This window comes from Notechis scutatus, chromosome Z (genome assembly GCF_049901735.1).
Source record: "Notechis scutatus isolate UNSWTSFEM ecotype Mainland chromosome Z, rNotScu1.2, whole genome shotgun sequence".
NCBI lineage: Eukaryota > Metazoa > Chordata > Lepidosauria > Squamata > Elapidae > Notechis > Notechis scutatus.
In genome coordinates, this window is record NC_142025.1 from 122,656,492 (window position 1) to 122,678,152 (window position 21,661).

General features: G+C 42.0%; 1 protein-coding gene across 1 annotated transcript in view; it reads left to right on the forward strand.

Annotated features, from left to right (window-relative positions):
* The window catches only part of GIGYF1 (GRB10 interacting GYF protein 1), a 70,778-nt gene that overhangs the window by 30,221 nt on the left and 18,896 nt on the right, over positions 1-21,661 (forward strand). The window contains 14 exon segments of the mRNA XM_087947626.1: positions 1,650-1,785; positions 3,320-3,449; positions 3,795-3,890; positions 4,021-4,132; positions 4,235-4,349; positions 4,461-4,501; positions 4,579-4,788; positions 7,934-8,163; positions 8,685-8,847; positions 8,974-9,105; positions 9,108-9,173; positions 9,303-9,445; positions 17,365-17,524; positions 17,653-17,819. Coding sequence (XP_087803752.1) covers positions 1,751-1,785; positions 3,320-3,449; positions 3,795-3,890; positions 4,021-4,132; positions 4,235-4,349; positions 4,461-4,501; positions 4,579-4,788; positions 7,934-8,163; positions 8,685-8,847; positions 8,974-9,105; positions 9,108-9,173; positions 9,303-9,445; positions 17,365-17,524; positions 17,653-17,819 — 1,800 coding nt within the window. The 5' untranslated portion in view covers positions 1,650-1,750.

Here is a 21,661-nt window from a genome sequence, read left to right on the forward strand (position 1 = left end):
CTTGCATAAAAAGGATATGCACACGGAAAATGGTTTATGAGAACAGTTATGAAGAAATACACAACCGCACAGTTGACCAAGTTGTCTTAATGTTTACTTGAAGAAATAGCCCAGTCCAATAAACAGTCCATGTCATACACGTTTTTAACAGTCCGTTATAAAGTCTTCTTACCGGTTTTCAAGTCTTTTACAGCAGACAAATATCAAACCATCATACAATAGATAACCTTCGATATCAACAGAATATCAAAATTAAGAGGGTTAGTTAGTCAGTGTCGGTCCGTAGTCAGTCAGTATCGGTATCAAGAGAGATCATCAGTGAAAAAGAGAAAAGTCAGTATCGGTATCAAGAGAGATCATCAGTGAAAAAGAGAAAAGTCAGTATCGGTATCGAGAGAGATCATCAGTGAAAAAGAGAAAAGTCAGTATCGGTATCGAGAGAGATCATCAGTGAAAAAGAGAAAAGTCAGTATCGGTATCAAGAGAGATCATCAGTGAAAAAGAGAAAAGTCAGTATCGGTATCGAGAGAGATCATCAGTGAAAAAGAGAAAAGTCAGTATCGGTATCGAGAGAGATCATCCGTGAAAAAGAGAAAAATCAGTATCGGTATCGAGAGAGATCAGTGATAAAGAGAAAAGTCAGTATCGGTATCAAGAGAGATCATCAGTGAAAAAGAGAAAAATCAGTATTGGTATCGAGAGAGATCAGTGATAAAGAGAAAAGTCAGTATCGGTATCAAGAGAGATCATCAGTGAAAAAGAGAAAAGTCAGTATCGGTATCGAGAGAGATCAGTGATAAAGAGAAAAGTCAGTATCGGTATCGAGAGAGATCATCAGTGAAAAAGAGAAAAGTCAGTCTCGGTATCGAGAGAGATCAGTGATAAAGAGAAAAGTCAGTATCGGTATCAAGAGAGATCATCAGTGAAAAAGAGAAAAATCAGTATCGGTATCGAGAGAGATCATCCGTGAAAAAGAGAAAAGTCAGTATCGGTATCGAGAGAGATCATCAGTGTAAAAGAGAAAAGACAGTATCGGTATCGAGAGAGATCATCAGTGAAAAAGAGAAAAGTCAGTATCGGTATCGAGAGAGATCGTCAGTGAAAAAGAGAAAAGTCAGCATCAGTATCGAGAGAGATCATCAGTGAAAAAGAGAAAAGTCAGTCTCGGTATCGAGAGAGATCGTCAGTGAAAAAGAGAAAAGTCAGTATCGGTATCGAGAGAGATCATCAGTGATAAAGAGAAAAGTCAGTATCGGTATCGAGAGAGATCATCCGTGAAAAAGAGAAAAGTCAGTCTCGGTATCGAGAGAGATCATCCGTGAAAAAGAGAAAAGTCAGTCTCGGTATCGAGAGAGATCATCCGTGAAAAAGAGAAAAGTCAGTATCGGTATCGAGAGAGATCATCCGTGAAAAAGAGAAAAGTCAGTATCGGTATCAAGAGAGATCATCAGTGATAAAGAGAAAAAGAAAGAGAATTAAACCATGATCTATAGCTCCCTTTTATAGCATAATTAACCAATCAGAACACAGCATAATACATTACAATATGTTTCCTTAAAGCTACAAACATATATATTTGTAGTTTATATATTGTCCACCCAACTACGTTATTTACAGACATGTAACACCCCATTGCTTTTCCCTTGAAGATCTCTGCTGTCGCTCGGGCCACCTCCGTCTCTCCCAAGGCGTCGAGGAAGAGAGGGGAGAACATCGCAACCGGCCGGAGAGCCGCCGTAGGACCAGGAGGATGGCCGCCGAGATGCTGAACTTCGGCCCAGAATGGTGAGCAGGACAGGGTGGGTTGAGGGTGGGGTGGGGTGGGAGAATCCAGACCCCCGAAGGGAGCTTGGAAAATGGCCGCTCTAGATTTCCACGGTCTTGCGACGGCCCCGGAGCGTAACACAACCACAACGCAATCCACGACGTAAATCGACGTCCTTTACTAAGGCCTCCAACGTGGCCCCCCCACCGTTGAGTAATATTCCATCGGAGGGAAAACGTCCTCCAAAGAAAGCCGTACGGTCCGAACCGAATGAGCAGATAAGAGGTGAAATAAAATAAAAAAACAAACCAAAAACAAACTACAATGACGGCATTTCCACAACGGACCAGGATAAATAATCACTAACAAGGCAGAGTCTGTTGGAAGGACGCCAACCAAGATGACTTGAGCCCAAAATAAAACAAGCTTTGCTTCTGGCAACGCTGTGTTCTAACCGTCCATCTTATATGCTATATCTCCCCAGCTGCAACCCACAAAGGGGATCAGGGCCGCTTTCTCTCTCGCAAGCCACCTTGCTCCCTTCTCCGGTCCTCCGTGTGTCCTAGAATGGAGAGGGGATGGGTCTGGTTCTTTCTCTGACTGCCCAGCCGGCCTCCGCCCTTCCACAACCTCCGGAGCCACCCCTCCACTCCTTGTCGGTGACTAGAATCTGGAAGGAAGGGACCCTAGGGGTCTTCTAGTCTACCCCGCCCCCCTTCTCAAGCAGGAGACCCTTACGCCAGTGGTGGCTAATCTTTTTGGGCTCCTGTTGTCAAAAATGGTGCGTGGGCTTCAACGTGCGCACGCTCGCGTGTCAGCACCCAGAAGGCAATGCGCGCCCCCTATGCATGCGTGCAAGGTCCTCCTCCTCCTCTTCCTCCTGTTCCTCCTCTTCCTATTCTTCCTCCTCTTCTTTCTCCTTTTCCTCCTCTTTTTCCTCCTCTTCTTCCTCCTCTTCTTCCTCTTCCTCTTTCCTCTTTTTCCTCCTCTTCTTCCTCTTCCTCTTCCTCCTTTTCCTCCTCTTCCTCTTCTTCCTCCTCTTCCTCCTCTTCCTCCTCTTCCTCTTCTTCCTCCTTTTCCTCCTCCTCTTCCTCCTCCTTCCTCCTCTTCCTCCTCTTCCTATTCTTCCTCCTCCTTTTCCTCCTGTTCCTCCTCCTCCTCCTCCTCTTCTTCTTCTTCCTCCTCTTCTTTCTCCTTTTCCTCCTCCTATTCCTCCTGTTCCTTTTCCTTCCTCCTCTTCCTCTTTTTCCTCCTCTTCTTCCTCTTCCTCTTCCTCCTCTTCCTCTTCTTCCTCCTCTTCTTCCTCTTCCTATTCTTCCTCTTCTTCCTCCTTTTCCTCCTTCTCTTCCTCCTCTTCTTCCTCTTCCTCTTCCCCCTCTTCATCTTCTTCCTCCTCCTCTTCCTCCTGTTCCTCCTCCTTCCTCCTCTTCCTCCTCCTCTTCCTCCTCTTCCTCCTGTTCCTTTTCCTTCCTCCTCTTCCTCTTTTTCCTCCTCTTCCTCCTTCCTCTTCCTCCCCCTCCTCCAGTCTCACGCTGGCCTTCTCCTCCCCCCCAGGCTCCGCGCACTCTCCAGCGGGGGCAGCGTGGCTTCCCCGCCGTCCTCCCCTGCCATGCCAAAGTACAAACTAGCCGAGTACCGATACGGGCGGGAAGAGATGCTAGCACTTTACGTCAAGGACAATAAGGTGAGCCCGGGAGGGCCCCGAGAAGCGGCCGTACGTAGGAGCGGTGGGGGGTGGTGGTGGCCTGGGCCCGGCTGGGGTTGGGGAGATGCTCTCTAGGGGCACCCCTTGAGGAAGCGGTGGGCCAGCGGGGCAGCACCGTCGCTCTCCCGTCCTCTCGGTCGGTCGGGGTTTCCCAACTGGGCCACCTTAGAGGACGCGTGGACTTCCAACTCCCAGCATCCCTCATGGCTGGCTGAGGGGATTCTGGGAGTCGACCAAGTCGTAAAGGTGTCCGAGTTTGGAGAGCTCTCGGTCCACGCCACGGGCTCCCACCGTTCTTGCTTCCCCTCCCACCTTTCCCGGCAGCTCCCTGATGAAATCCAAGACCGGGAATTTTCGGCCATCCTGGAGGAAGAGCCTCTGCAGCCCCTGGCGTTGGTCCCGTTGACCGAAGAAGAACAGGTGAGTTTGGGGCGGCCGCCAACCCTCGGGGAAGAGGTCGGAGGGGGCGATGGCCGGGAGGACAACGGCCCTGGCCCTTCCTTCCTTCCCTCTCTCACCTCTTTTCTCTCCTCTGGCCTCCCCCCCCCAGCGGAACTTCTCCATGTCCGTCAACAGCGTGGCTGTGATGAGGCTGATGGGTAAGGGGGCCGGGGTGGCCCCCGCCGGGGTCTCGCGGGGGAGAGGCAGCACGCGGAGCCGAGGTAAGTAGACTTTGGGGTTGGGCCCCCTCGCCCCCTTTTCACGAGGGCGGTCCCCTTTTCTGACGTGTCTCCTGTCTGACCCCCCTTCCCGAAAAAAAGCAGGCCGCGGGCGAGGCGAGAGCGGCTTTTACCAAAGAAGCATCGAGGAGGCGGAAGGCGGGGCCTTCGGCCGAGGGGGAATCCGCGAAATCCACCGCAGCCAGAGTTGGGATGACCGGTGCGTAGTATGGTGGTGGGGAGGGGGGAGGCGTAATTTGCACGGGGACGTAGTAGGGCCAGCCGGCCTGTTTTCCCCCCTGTGCTTTTTAACACCCTCCTTTTCTCGCAGAGGGGACCGGCGGTTTGAGAAGCCCATCCGGCGGGAAGGAGGTAAGTGTGGGGCAGAGGAGATCCTCCCCGTGGGCGCTTCCCCAACGGAAGGAGGTGACGGCTGCTCTCTTTCCTAGCCCGGGCCCCCTTTGAGGAGGGGGCTCCCTCCAGTCGCAAAGACTTTGCTCGCTCGGACAGCGACAACTGGCGGACGCTGCGCGAGGAGCACGAGGAGGAGGAAGAGGGTGGCAGCGGCGGCAGCAACGCGGCGGGCGGGGCAGGAGGAAGCTGGCGTCAGAGCGGGGCGTCCCGGCGTGAGAGCGAGCGCTGGCGGTCGGCCAGCCCAGGTGAGACACTAGCAAACATACGTTAGTCCCCACACCCTTTTTTTTCTTTATTTCAACGGCCCGTAACGAGTTTGTAAATAGTCCCATGGAAGTTCAGCCAAAATCCTTCGGGAGCAGTCTGATCAGCACCCACCTTTATCCTCCTTGAATGCTGCCAGCAACTAAATATCCAATTAGTTACACGAACCAATCAAACTAATCAGAATCGTTATGATATGTACAGAGTAACCCTTGAGTAACAAGGATATGCTCATAGAAACATTTATGAGAGTAGTTATGAATAATTATTCAGCCACACACAGATACACTAAGTTGAGTTAAAGTTTACTTTAAGAAATAGCACAGCCCAATAAACGGTCCAGGTCAGGTACGTTTTACAGTCCAAAGAATATCCAACTACAAAGTCTTCTTACCGGTTGCCTTAGTCATTTCAAGTATAATCAACCCATCGGAATATAGTATAAAAATCAATACAGTGATTTTGTCTTCAAGCTACAAATGTACTTTGTTGGTTTATATATTGCCAACCGAACTAATTGGTGGACAGGATTCCTAACCTTAACGAACAAAGTTGCTTCCTGCAAAGGCTCCTGTCCCTTTGCTCCTCCTTTACGTCCTACGGGAGGGGCCAGTCACCTCCAAGACTTACTCTCTCTGTGTTGCCCCTTTTGTCTTAACCGTTCTTGCCTTCTGGCAGCTGTGTGCACTTGCACAATGAGAAGAGGTTCCCTGTGGTCCTCTTCCTCGCTGCTGTCAGATTCTGGAGGCTCCGGAGTCCTCACGTAAGTCCCACATGGCCTTGGCCCCATCTCTGTGTTGGGCTGCCGGTGGGCCACAACACCTCCTTGGGAGTCGTGGGCCTGGCTCCCAATTCCTCCGGACAATACAGGGGGTCGTTGACTTACCAACAATCGGTTTAGCAACCGTCCGACGTTAAGAAGGGCACTGAAAACCGTAATTACGATCATTTTTCACACTTAACGACCGTTGCAGCATCCCGCATGGGCCCGTAATCAAAATCGTATGCTTGGCAACGAGCACGTCCTTATCTTCGGGGGGTCGCGCGATCCCCTTTTGTGACCTCGTGAGAATGTATCAGTTGCCCTCATGAAATCGTGAGCCTCGAGCCAAGCTTTTCAAAAACTTCGAAGGATTTATTGGGAGCAAACATGTCGGCATAACCTGTATGTAGCTGACTCTGAGACATGCAATATACTGTCACCTCTGGCCCTGTTTCCCCCACCCCCACCCCTCTGGGTGTAATGTTCATATTCTCCAACCAAAACATGTTCATAGCTGAGCGTCAACAATCACATTCTCCAACTAGGGATTCATATTCCCCAACCGAAACACCTTCATAGCTGAGAGTCAACAATCACATTCTCCAACTAGGGATTCATATTCTCCAACCGAAACACCTTCATAGATGAGCGTCAACAATCACATTCTCCAACTAGGGATTCATATTCTCCAACCGAAACACGTTCATAGCTGAGCGTCAACAATCACATTCTCCAACTAGGGATTCATATTCTCCATCCGAAACACGTTCATAGCTGAGCGTCAACAATCACATTCTCCAACTAGGGATTCATATTCTCCATCCGAAACACGTTCATAGCTGAGAGTCAACAATCACATTCTCCAACTAGGGATTCATGTTCTCCAACCGAAACACCTTCATAGCTGAGCGTCAACAATCACATTCTCCAACTAGGGATTCATATTCTCCATCCGAAACACGTTCGTAGCTGAGAGTCAACAATCACATTTTCCAACTAGGGATTCATATTCTCCATCCGAAACACCTTCACAGCTGAGCGTCAACAATCACATTCTCCAACTAGGGATTCATGTTCTCCAACGGAAACACCTTCATAGCTGAGAGTCAACAATCACATTTTCCAACTAGGGATTCATGTTCTCCAACCGAAACACCTTCATAGCTGAGCGTCAACAATCACATTCTCCAACTAGGGATTCATATTCTCCAACCGAAACACATTCATAGCTGAGAGTCAACAATCACATTCTCCAACTAGGGATTCATGTTCTCCAACCGAAACACATTCATAGCTGAGAGTCAACAATCACATTCTCCAACTAGGGATTCATATTCTCCAACCGAAACACATTCATAGCTGAGCGTCAACAATCACATTCTCCAACTAGGGATTCATATTCTCCAACCGAAACACATTCATAGCTGAGAGTCAACAATCACATTCTCCAACTAGGGATTCATATTCTCCAACCGAAACACGTTCATAGCTGAGAGTCAACAATCACATTTTCCAACTAGGGATTCATATTCTCCATCCGAAACACGTTCATAGCTGAGAGTCAACAATCACATTTTCCAACTAGGGATTCATATTCTCCATCCGAAACACATTCATAGCTGAGAGTCAACAATCACATTCTCCAACTAGGGATTCATATTCTCCATCCGAAACACGTTCGTAGCTGAGAGTCAACAATCACATTCTCCAACTAGGGATTCATATTCTCCATCCGAAACACATTCATAGCTGAGAGTCAACAATCACATTTTCCAACTAGGGATTCATATTCTCCATCCGAAACACATTCATAGCTGAGAGTCAACAATCACATTCTCCAACTAGGGATTCATGTTCTCCATCCGAAACATGTTCGTAGCTGAGAGTCAACAATCACATTCTCCAACTAGGGATTCATATTCTCCATCCGAAACACGTTCGTGGCTGAGCGTCAACAATCACATTCTCCAACTAGGGATTCATATTCTCCAACTGAAACACCTTCATAGATGAGCGTCAACAATCACATTCTCCAACTAGGGATTCATATTCTCCATCCGAAACACATTCGTAGATGAGCGTCAACAATCACATTCTCCAACTAGGGATTCATATTCCCCAAATGAAACACCTTCATAGCTGAGAGTCAACAATCACATTCTCCAACTAGGGATTCATATTCTCCAACCGAAACACATTCATAACTGAGCATCAACAATCACATTCTCCAACTAGGGATTTTCCTGGTAGAAATTCCGGTAGCTTACTTACAATTTTTGCAAGATAAGAATGGAATGCGCTTTGGGTTTTTAATCCGCCGCGCTTCTCTTTCCAATCTCAACCTCCTTTGCCTTCCCCTTTAGACGGAGGGCCTCGCTCGGCCGGCTGGCGGGAGCATGGCGGGGACAGCCGCCGGCGGAAGTTCGACTTCGACTTCCGGGAACGCGAGGAGGAGCCGCGGGGAGGACGCCGCCATCGGCAGAGCAGCGACAGCTTCGAGGAGGAGAAGGACGGCCTGCCCGAGTGGTGCCTGGAGGACGAGGAAGAGGAGATGGGCACGTTTGACTCCTCGGGGGCCTTCATGTCCCTCAAGGTAGGGGCTGGGGTGGCATCTGCAGACCCTTCCTGTTCTGACCCAAACCTTGTTCCAAGGAATCGAAACACCAAACCGAGATAGAAGCAACATCTTTTTAAGGCTTGAAGGGCAAGAACTTCTTTGCTTCCTGCAAAGAACTCCGGTCTCTCAGGCTGGCTTTTATCCCTTTTAGACTAGAATGTCCATGAGGCTGAGTTTCAAAACGTCTTTGCTTCCTGCAAAGGACGTCTGCTTCACAGCTGGCTTTTATCTCCTTGAAGGAGGGGGCCATTCCCTTGCAACCTTCCTCCCGAGTCGCCCTGTGGCGGCTGCAGCTGCTGAGGGTGCCAACTGGGCAGCATCCGGAGTTTGGCCGGTGCCAAGGAAAAGTCAAAATCAACCAGAGTAGAGCTGGGTGGGACCTTAGAGGTCTTCTAGTCCAGATCCCCCCCCCCCAAGCAGGGGGGGGGCTTGTGAAGCAGGCGGGCCGAGCCCGTGGTGCGAAATCCTCCCCCTTGTCCACCCCACCTTTTCTGCAGAAGAGCCCCAAAGAGCTGGCGGTGGAGGAGCAGGAGCTGACTTTCCAGCCGCTGCCGGAGGAGCAGGAGGAAGAGGAGGCGGAGGAGCAGCCGCCGGAGGCCAAGGAGGGCAACCCCAGAGAGGGGCCCGTCAGCCCCACCGCCGTGGAAAGGGTGGAGAGAGGTGAGGGCAATGGTGGGGGGGTTGGGGTGGCAGCCCCCTGGACGGAGAGAGACTGGCCGGGGGTGGTCAGCGACCGCCGTCGGGGGGTTTGGAAGCTGAGGCCTTCCTTCCTTCCCCTCCCTCCAGATCAAAAGGACCCCCGGCTCGGCCCCGAGGAGAAGAAGCTCCCCGCTCCCCCGGGCACCCCGTGGCAGCCCAGCCCTCCCTTCGTTCCTCTCGCCATCAACGCCGCCAGCAACTGTGAAAACATCGGGCCGGGAACTCTTCCAAAGCCGAAAAGTTAGCGCTGCTGTCCTCTGGCAACCCAGAGGCCGAGGCGGTGGATGGTAGGTGACCCTGGCCAAGGTAGAAGCGGGGTGGGTGGGGAAGCTTTTCCCGCTCACGGGGCGGGGGGACACAGTGCAAGGGTGAACTCGGTCTCGTTGACGCCCTCTTTGTTCTCCCCACCTGCCTAGGGGACCCGGGCCCTCTCGGCGGCCCGGCCCAGCCCACCCCGTCCGCCGTCCCCCCGCTTCCCGTGGCCCCGCCTGCTGCTCCTGCCGCCGAATTCACCGTGGGCGACAACGAGGACGAGGACGGGATGAAGCACCTGCAGCAGGTAAGGATTGTCCACCGGGGGGGGGCGAGGTTGCTGTGGGATGGACCAGCAACGCCACGTCCCTCCCCTTCCTGGGCCAGGAGGGGGAGGGGCTTCCGCCTGCTATCCTGGCACCGACGGGTTTGCCATTGGGTTGCTTGGCCAGGTAAGAAGGGATGCCAGGTAATTGTAAGAGAGAGACACACACACCACACACACACGCACGCACACACTCCTTTCCCGCCAAGTCGCCTTTCAAGGGAGACGGGCGGCCTAAAAATACAAATTAAATTTAAAAAGGATGGAATAAATAACAGAAACGATCAAACGGGGCCTAAGAGACCTTTGAACACGCGTTAATCTTGACTTTTAAGAGTATTGTATCATCATTATTATACAAATTATTCTACGCATCAATCTCCTACAAATAATCTACCTTTGACACATCTTTATACACATCCATACGTTCACTTTGAACTATACTTTTCTTATTTCCTTTATATTATTCAGCCAATTATACCAATTATCCCCAATTTCACAATCCTCCGACTCTTCTTTCTCTTTCAGTTTTAATGTCCACTTGTCCATTTCTGCACAATCTAGAATTATTATTATTATTATTATTTTTTGGAATTATTAATTCCTCAGTAGGCATAATATTTTGTCTCCGACATCGTGTGTGTATTCTTTTTGAAGCTCTCAAGAAATATGTCATAGAATATATTTAATCTTCTTTCTATAACTCCAGTAGAAACCATTCCGGGTTGAAATTCTATCCATTCTTCCAGTATCTCTCCATTATTTTAATCCCAAATATTTTTGGCCTTCCGGGCATAACCGCCACATACGGTAGAAGGTACTACCTTGGTTCTCTCCGCATTTCCAGCATGTTGGATTCACGTTAGGCGACATTTTGGCCACCATAACAACCATAATTTTATTTAATTTAATTTTTATTCATTTGTTTGTCGAACGTATCCAAGATAACAAGGGTAGGCATGATATATAAACAGGAACAAATGGAAGTAAATACAGATAAACGGGGACCGTAAGACAGGGATGGTAGGCACGCTGGTGGGCTGATTAGGAATGGGGTGAGGTCCACGGTAGACAGTTTGAGGTTGAAGGTGGTTTTTTGGGGGGTTGAGGATGTAACAACGGAGTCAGGGAATGAGTTCCAGCCTTGTGGCCGAAGTCGTATATTCTGCAATCGAGCTTGGAGTTTGTAATCGATCGTTTTGGCCTGTCCGTTGCTGTGGTTGAAGCGGAAGAAATCGTTGACAGGCAAGATCAGGAGTCGGCAACCCGGTGGCTCTGGAGCCGCCTGTGGCTCTGGAGCCCCCTGTGGCTCTGGAGCCGCCTGTGGCTCTGGAGCCGCCTGTGGCTCTGGAGCCGCCGGTGGCTCTTTTCATTCCTCTGCTGTCGGCTCCCTGTCGCCGGTCGGCTCCACAATTGATGGGTTTTTTGGTTAGGACAGGTAGAGGAAAAAAGGACGCCGTGCTAGGACGACACTATGGTTGGGGCAACCCGACTTCCAGTTGGCTCCAGAATTGAACAGTTGGGAAATGGTGGGGGTATGTGTGTGTTTGTTTCATGTAGTCCTATTTTACCTATAAGATTTTGTTTAATTTCCATTCGTCCCCTTTAGTCAGAGTAGAATAATCTCATTACAAACATTTTACTCTGCGATATAATCATTTCTGCTTTACCGTATTTTTTTTTTGCTTTTCTAGTATCCTTTGTACGATCAATTGCATTTTCTATTTCGTATCTAATACAGTATATGTAAAAATTAGAAAAAGACAAAAAAAAAGATGCAAGAAAAAGAAAGAAAAGTAATTCATATTTCCTCTTTGTTCCCATTTCACTAAATTTTACCTCTGAAATTATATTTAATTTTCATTCGTCACTTTTTGACCATACCACAATCTCATTACCAATACTTTACAGCATAATCATTTCTAATTTATCCTATTCTTTGTTTTTCTAATATCATTAAGTAATCGATTACATTTTCTATTTCATATCTAATATAGTATATATAAAAATTAGAAGGAGAAAAAAAAGGTGCAAGAAAAAGAAAGAAAAAAAAGTAATTCATATTTCCTCTTTGTTCTCATTTAACCAAATTTTACTTCTGAAATTATATTTAATTTTCATTCGTCACTTTTTGACCATACCACAATCTCATTACCAATACAGTATAATCATTTCTAATTTATCCTATTCTTCATTTTTCTAATATCACTAAGTAATCGATTACATTTTCTATTTCATATCTAATATAGTATATATAAAAATTAGAAGAAAAAAAGGTGCAAGAAAAAGAAAGGAAAAAAAGTAATTCATATTTCCTCTTTGTTCCCATTTACCGGTAACTAAATTTTACCTCTGAAATGATATTTATTTTTCATTCGTCACTTTTTGACCGTACCACAATCTCATTACCAATACTTTACAGTATAATCATTTCCAATTTATCCTATTCTTTGTTTTTCTGTTAAGTCATCGATTACCTTTTCTATTTCATATTAATATAATAATCCTCAAAATAAAAGGATTGAATAACTATAAAACCATCATAATTTCTCTATTATTTCTCTATAATTCTCTATAATTTCTCTACATTTTTCTCATGTATAATTATACGAGGGTAATAAACATAATCTTGATACGTGCTGAAATGGACAAGCTAACTTTAGAGTTGAAAAATAAAAGGACAAGTCAGCATCTGATGCCATTTGGGGCAGATTCTATCGCTAGTGGGAGCAGAAAGGAAGGTTTTAAGTTGGGAAAGTTTGCTGAGAGGGTAAATGAATGAGTATGAGATGAAAAGAGAACCAATGAGGTTGGGAAATATATGAGCGAAAGAATTGTATATTTGTAAATATTTGAATAATTGTATATAGGAAGTTATATTATATATCTATGCGATACCGACCAAACGTTATGTCAAACCAACTTGTTTTTCATTGTTTTGTTCAATAAAATATTTAAAAAATTAAAAGAAAGGAAAAGGAAAAGAGGAAGGAAGGAAGGAAGGAAGGAAGGAAGGAAGAAAGAAAGAAAGAAAGAAAGAAAGAAAGAAAGAAAGAAAGAAAGAAAGAAAGAAAGAAAGAAAGAAAGAAAGAAAGAAGGAAGGAAGGAAGGAAGGAAGGAAGGAAGGAAGGAAGGAAGGAAGGAAGGAAGGAAGGAAGGAAGGAAGAAGAAAGAAGGAAGGAAGAAAAGGAAGGAAGGAAAGAAAGAAAGAAAGAAAGAAAGAAAGAAAGAAAGAAAGAAAGAAAGAAAGAAAAAGAAAGGGGTGGAAGGAAGGAAGGCATGAGGAGAAGAAAAAGGGGAGAGATAAAAAGGAGAAGGGAGAGGGAGAGACGACAAGGAAGGAAGGAGAAGAACAAAAAGGGAGGGAGGGATAAAGAAAGGAAAGGAGGAGATGGAGGAAGAGAAAGGAAACAGGGAGGGAGATAAAGAGGAAAAAAAGAAAGACAGAAAGAAAGGAAAGAAAGAAAGACAGATAGACAAAGAAAGAAAGAAAGAAAGAAAGAAAGAAAGAAAGAAAGAAAGAAAGAAAGAAAGGAAGGCAGGGGTGGAAGGAAGGAAGGCATGAGGAGAAGAAAAAGAGATAAAAAGGAGAAGAGGGAGGGAGGGAAGGAGGGAGAGATGACAAGGAAGGAAAGAAGAACAAAAAGGGGAGGGAGGGATAAAGAAAGGAAAGGAGAAGGAGGAGATGGAGGAAGAGAAAGGAAAGAGGGAGGGAGATAAAGAGGGAAAAAAGAAAGACAGAAAGAAAGGAAAGAAAGAAAGAAAGGAAGAAAGGAAGGCAGGGGTGGAAGGAAGGAAGGCATGAGGAGAAGAAAAAGAGATAAAAAGGAGAAGAGGGAGGGAGGGAAGGAGAGGGAGAGACGACAAGGAAGGAAGGAGAAGAACAAAAAAGGGAGGGAGGGATAAAAAAGGAAAGGAGAAGGAGGAGATGGAGAAGAGAAAGGAAAGAGGGAGGGAGATAAAGAGGGAAAAAGAAAGACAGAAAGAAAGGAAAGAAAGAAAGAAAAGAGAGAAAGAAAGGAAGAAAGGAAGGCAGGGGTGGAAGGAAGGAAGGCATGAGGAGAAGAAAAAGAGATAAAAAGGAGAAGAGGGAGGGAGGGAAGGAGTGGGAGAGACGACAAGGAAGGAAGGAGAAGAACAAAAAGGGAGGGAGGGATAAAAAAAGGAAAGGAGAAGGAGGAGATGGAGGAAGAGAAAGGAAAGAGGGAGGGAGATAAAGGGGAAAAAGACAGAAAGAAAGGAAAGAAAGAAGAAAGAAAGAAAGAAAGAAAGAAAGAAAGAAAGAAAGAAAGAAAGAAAGAAAGAAAGCCATAAATGTGATGGTTGCCAAGGAGCACAAGGGGCACGGCCCCGTGGGGATGACCGTTTGAACTTAAGATCCCGGTCATAAGTCCCCTTGGTTTTGGATTCCGTCTTAACGGTGAACGGTCCCCTTAGCGGCCAGTCGTAAACCGAGAACTGCCAGGGGTTGGGATTTTTAACTGGTTCGGAGCGAACCGGATGTTCCAAGTTTCCATCCGGTTCGCCGAACCGATCTTTCAACCGACCCAATGGCCTCCGCCCCTCCCAGAAGTCTCCACACAGCCCGTTTGCCACGCCGGGGTCCACGTGAAGGTTCGGGGAAACGGGCTTTCCGGAAGTCCGGAAATGGGCCTTTTTCTGGTTTCCGGTGGGCCTCCGGAGGCCCGGGGTGGGGGGAGAAGGCCGTTTTCATCCTCCCAGAGTCCCGAGGCAAGCCTCCGGACTCTGGGGAAAGTGAAAAAATGCCCCCCCCCATGGAAGTTCCAGTAGGCCACGCCCACCCAGCAACCCGGCCAGCGAACCCCCTCCCACCCCGTCCTCTTCTGCCTTCTGGAAGTGGAAATAAAAAAATATGAAAATATGAAAAATATGAAAGATCTCATGTAGATTGGGGGGGGTGGGATATACCCTGAGTCGCCATGGGCGAATAAGCGGCAATATAAATCAAATAAATAAATAAAACCACCATGTGGATCCTAAATAGATTAGTTTTATTTTATTTTTACTCTTTTTGGGGGGGCGGGTAAAAGTTTTTTTATTTTATTTTTTATTTTTTGTAAATTTTATTTGAGTTTATTTTATTTTATTTTATTTTATTTGTAAATTTTATTTGAGTTTTCACAAAAAAGAAAAAGAAAGACAATTAAAACATCTTTTTGGAAAGCAGCATCATCCCGGGTTAACGTTTCTTCGCACAGACAAAAAATTCAGGTTCATGCTCATTTTTATATTCTATATTCCATATCTTATTACAATTTTACATTTTCTACGTGGCTTCTCCCCTCTTTTTTTTTATTTTTATTTTTTATTTTTTAAAGACAAACACTAACAAACACAAACATAAAACATCAACGCAAAACCATCTTCCAAAATACAGCGTGTCGGTTGGTTACATTTTCTATATGGCTTCTCCCCTCTTTTATTTTTATTTTATTTTATTTTTTAAAGACAAACACAAACATCAAACATCACCGTAAAACCATCTTCCAAAATACAGCGTGTCGGTTGGTAACATTTCTTTTGTGCAATGTCATAATACCAACCATCTTCCCCTTCCAAATGTATATTCATATTACATAAGTCAACTATACGTATTATATGACATTATATTGTATTATTATTATTATATCATTATTAGACTCCACTGTAAATTCACATAGTTCTTCTCGAGCAAATCTTAAGTTTGAACCAATCTGAGAACATACAATTCATTTCATTATGTTCAGTTATATAATATCATTACATTATATTATTTTACATATTCTACCATTCCTTTTTATAATATAATTACTTCTCTATTTTATTATTATTATTATATCATTATTAGACTCCACTGTAAATTCACATAGTTCTTCTCGAGCAAATCTACGTTTGAACCAATCTGAGAACGTACAATTCATTTCATTATGTTCAGTTATATAATATCATTACATTATATTATTTTACATATTCTACCATTCCTTTTTATAATATAATTACTTCTCTATTTTATTATTATTATTATATCATTATTAGACTCCACTGTAAATTCACATAGTTCTTCTCGAGCAAATCTAAATTTGAACAAGTCTGAGAACATACAATTCATTTCATTATGTTCAGTTATATAATATCATTACATTATATTATTTTACATATTACACCGTTCCTTTTTATTATATAATCATTTCTCTGTTTTCCTGTCTAACCATTGATCAAATAAATATTAAACATTTTATCATATTCTTTTATCTTCTGGTTCTCTCATTGCTAGTGTCCATTTACTCATTTCTGCATATTTTGACTCTTTTTTTGGATGGCTTATTTTATACCGGTTTTGAGAAAGCCAAAGAGGACGGCGATGTCTAATGTTAAAATAAAATAGCTGAAAATGGAAAGAAGAGGGGGATAAAGAATCGAAAATATACGTTGAGGATGAAAGCGATGCGGCTAATCGAACGCACGAAATGGAAACTTCTCTATAAAGATAGTGACTTGAGGGGACATTCAAACAAGAAAGTTGAAAATGCAATTGTGACTCTGCATAAATCTCATGAAGATTTGAGGAGATGTGTAAAAAAAATAAAAAAAAATTATTTATTTTTATAATAATAATAATAATAGTTTTATAATCATGAATGAAATGGAAACTTCTCTTATAAAAATTAGCAGGAATGGCACAGTGACCTGAGGGGGACATTCAAACACGAAAGTTGAAAATGCAATGATAACTCTGCGTAAATCTCGTGAAGATTTGAGGAGATGTGTAAAAAAAATTAAAAAAATCATTTAATTTTATAATAATAATAATAATAATAATAATAATAATAATAATAATAATAATTTTATAATCATGAATGAAATGGAAACTTCTCTTATAAAAATTAGCGGAATGGCACAGTGACCTGAGGGGACATTCAAACAAGAAAGTTGAAAATGCAATGATGACTCTGCGTAAATCTCGTGAAGATTTGAGGAGATGTGTAAAAAAATAAAAAAATCATTTAATTTTATAATAATAATAATAATTTTACAATCATGAATGAAATGGAAACTTCTCTTATAAAAATTAGCGGGAATGGCACAGTGACCTGAGGGGGACATTCAAACACAAAAGTTGAAAATGCAATGATGACTCTGCATAAATCTCGTGAAGATTTGAGGAGATGTGTAAAAAAAAAAAATCATTTAATTTTATAATAATAATAATTTTATAATCATGAATGAAATGGAAACTTCTCTATATAAAGATTAGCGGAATGGCATAGTGACCTGAGGGGGACATTCAAACAAGAAAGTTGAAAATGCAATGATGACTGCGAAAATCTCGTGAAGATTTGAAGAGATGTTGTAAAAAAAATAATAATAATCATTTAATTTTATAATAATAGTAATTTTATAATCATGATATATATATATATATATATATATATATATATATATATATATTATATATATATATATATATATATATATATATATATATATGTTTTCTTAAGTTTTCATGGTACTTACATGTATGGTGTTCGGCTTGGTTCGGGTATTTTCCCACGTCATTGTAGTTCTTTTAAAGTTGTAGCAACGTTTCAGCAGAATCTCATCTGCCATCATCAGGCTTCTGTATTGTGTCCGTCTGTATATATATATTCTGTATTGTGTATTGTGTATATATATATTCTGTATTGTGTCCGTCTGTATATATATATATATATATATATTTGTTTTCTGAGGTTTTCGCGGGTATTTGTGGATATTCGGGTTTTCTCCCGCGTAAGATTGGATACTTCCAATCTTAGGCGGGAGAAAACCCGAATAACCAAAGATACACACACACACACACACACACATATACATACATACATACATACATACATAATATTTTTTTTAATTTTTTTAAAAAGGAAGCAGAGAAGATGGTGGCCTCCCTGCAAGACAGCTCGCTGGAGGAAGAGCACTTTGGCCAGGCCATCGCCGACCACCGCAACACGGCGGCCGCCTTGCCCCTCTCCCACGAAGCAGCCATGAAGTGGTTTTACAAGGACCCCCAAGGGGAGATCCAAGGTGAGCCCCGCCCTCCCCGAGCCCCGGGGCAGGGGGGAAGGATCTAGACTCTCGGGCTCACACTCACAGGCCCTTTCCTTCCTCTCTCTCCCCATCTCTGTCCCCTCCACCCCACCCTTCAACGCCAGGACCCTTCACCACCCAAGAGATGGCGGAATGGTTCCAGGCGGGCTACTTCGCCATGTCGCTCCTGGTGAAGCGGGGCTGCGACGAGGGCTTCCAGCCCCTCGGAGAAGTCATCAAGATGTGGGGAAGAGTGCCTTTTGCGCCCGGTCCCTCCCCCCCACCGTTACTGGTGAGCATGGTGTTACTGGTGAGGGAGGAGGAGGAGGAGGAAGGCTGGGCGGGAGCAAAGCGGGCGCCTGGCCCCTGCATTCCCAGGTTCCTCATGGGGCAGTTTAGATGTCCGGGGTGGCAACTTGACGATTTAAGTGGATTTTTCGCTCCCAGAATTCCCCATCCGACAAGGGTTTAACAGAATTCAGCATGGATAGGACAAGAACAAATGTGACTGGGCTACTTTATTGCTATTATCTATCTATCTATCTATCTATTTATCTATCTATCTATCTATCTATCTATCTATCTATCTATCTCTAATCTATATCTATATATCTCTAATCTATATATTTCTCTATATCTATACCTTATCTATCTATCTATCTATCTATCTATCTATCTATCTATATCTATTATATTTCTCTCTATATCTTATCTATCTATATCTAATCTATATCTATATATCTCTATCTATTGAATCTATATATATCTCTTATCTATATCTATCTATATCTTATCTATCTATATAATCTATATATCGCTATCTATATCTAATCCATATATATCTGTATATCTTATCTATCTATATTTAATCTATATATATCTCTATTGAATCTCTATCTATATATCTCTTATCTATATCTATATCTTATCTATCTATATAATCTATATATCGCTATCTATCTATATCTAATCTATATATATATCTATATCTTATCTATCTATATTTAATCTATATCTATATATCTCGATCTAATCTATATCTATATCTTTATCTATCTATATCTAATCTATCTATCTATCTATCTATCTATCTATCTATCTATCTATCTATCTATCTATCTATCTATCTATCTATCTATCTATCTTTCTTTCTATCCATCCATCCATCCATCCATCCATCCATCCATCCATCCATCTATCTATCTGCATCTATCTATCTATCTATCTATCTATCTATCTATCTATCTAAAAAAAAAGCGAAATACCACTCATGCATCATCACAAAATCTCCAGGACCGTAAGTCCTACAAACTTGAAATTGGGCACCTAGATCGATAGATAGATAGATAGATAGATAGGTAGGTAGGTAGGTAGATAGATAGAGTGATAGAGAGATAGAGATAGAGTGACAGAGAGATAGAGAGATAGATAAGATAGAGATAGGTAGATATAGAGATATGGATAGGTAGGTAGGTAGGTAGATATAGATAGATATAGATTATATATATATCCATCCATCCATATAAATAAATAAATAAATAAATAATAAAGCGAAATACCCCTCGCGCATCATCACAAAATCTCCAGGACCGTAAAGCCTACAAACTTTAAATTGGGCCCGTAGGTTCCTCTTGGCTTCTAGGGGCTCACTATTATTATTATTATTATTATTATTATTATTATTATTATTATTATTATTATTATTATTATTATTATTATTATTATTTATTATTATTATTACGCTCTGATGCTAAGGAGTTCTACTCTCCCTCCCCACCTGAAAAAAAAAAGAAATAGAATAGAAATAGAATACCTTTCTTGTCATTGCATTCTACAAATACAATGACATTTGAAAGCTACTCCAGCACAGGGGGCCCCAAACACCATGTCACAATCCCACTGCGGAGTATTTAAAAATTAAAATACTCCTCCTCCCCCTCCTCCTCCTCCTCCTCCTACTACTACTACTAATAATAATAGTAAAAATAGTAATAATAGTATAGTAATACTACTACTCCTACTACTACTAATAATAATAGTAATAATAGTATAGTAATACTACTACTCCTAATAATAATAATAGTAATAATAGTAATAATAGTATAGTAATACTCCTACTCCTACTCCTACTCCTACTAATAATAATAGTAATAATAGTATAGTAATACTACTACTCCTACTACTAATAGTAATAATAGTAATAATAGTATAGTAATACTACTACTACTAGTAATAATAGTAATAATAGTAATAATAGTAATAATAGTAATAATAGTATAGTAATACTACTACTAATAATAGTAATAATAGTAATAATAGTATAGTAATACTACTACTAATAATAGTAATAATAGTAATAATAGTATAGTAATACTAATACTACTACTACTACTAATAGTAATAATAATAGTAATAATAGTATAGTAATACTAATAATACTAATACTAATAATACTAATCTACTACTACTAATAATAATAATAATAATAGTAATAATAGTATAGTAATACTAATAATCTACTACTACTACTAATAATAATAATAATAGCAATAATAGTATAGTAATACTAATAATCTACTACTACTACTACTACTAATAATAATAATAATAATAGCAATAATAGTAATAATAGTGATAATAGTATAGTAATACTAATAATACTAATACTAATAATAATAATAATTATAAATAACACCACCTAGTGTAAAACCTATCTAAAACATACAATAAGATCGTTTAAAAATGCCACTATATACACAGGGCTAAATCGCCCTCTGCCTTGTTTGATTCAAGGCAGTTATTGCCTTGGGAAAGAAACTCTTTCTCACTTTATTAAGTCCTCATTTTAAGACCCCTTTATAACGCCTCCCTGATGGTAACCGATTATTATTTAATTTTTTTTTTGGGGGGGGGGGTGCTGTGTTCATCTCACTCTCCGGAGCATCTTCTTATCCACATCTTATCTATCTATATCTAATCTATATCTATATATCTATCTATATCTAATCTATATCTTGTCTATCTATATTTAATGTATATATATTTTTATCTATATCTTTATCTTTATCTATCTATATCTAATCTATATATCTATATATCTATCTATATCTAATCTATATCTTGTCTATCTATATTTAATGTATATATATATTTATCTATATCTTTATCTTTATCTATCTATATCTAATCTATATATCTATATATCTATCTATATCTAATCTATATCTTGTCTATCTATATTTAATATATATATATATTTATCTATATCTTTATCTTTATCTATCTATATCTAATCTATATATCTATATATCTAATCTATATCTATATATCTCTATCTATCGACTACAGCCTACCACACCGTTTACACCGTGTGCCCCAAAACGCTCTCGATAGTTAAGACCCGCTAGAAAGTAAAAACCAGCCACTTCCTTGCCCCGACGGCTCCTTTTTTTTTTTAGCGGCCTCGGTAAAAAAGGCAAGGTGCCGTTGGGGGGGGGCCCTTCCAAAGGCCAAAAAAACACAAGCGGAGGAGAGGAGTTTTGATGTTTCACAGCAGCCCCGAAGCAGCTTTTAGGACAGCACAGTTGAGCTAAGCCACGCCCGGGCTCCTTGCTGTCTCCTCTTTGCTCGCCCAGCGAAGACTCTTTCGCTTTCCAAACAGCCCCTCTGCTCTGTCACACACCAACCAGACGCTAGGCAGATGAATACCCAGGGAGGCTGGGAGGCAGAGGCAGAATTTCCAACAAAAAGAAAAACCACCTTTATTTTCCTCTCCCAAAAACTAAGCCCCAACCACATAGTTTCGTAGCGAAGCATGAGGATCGAGCTAGTATTATTGTAGGACAGAGTGAAATGACACAGCCTGTCTATCTATCTATCTATCTATCTATCTATCTATCTATCTATCTATCTATCTATCTATCTATCTATCTATCTATCTATCTATCTATCTCATCTATCTATCTATCTATCTATCTACTTTATCTATCTATCTATCTATCTATCTATCTATCTATCTATCTATCTATCTATCTATCTATCTATCTATCTATCTATCTATCTATCTACTTTATCTATCTATCTATCTATCTATCTATCTATCTATCTATCTATCTATCTATCTATCTATCTATC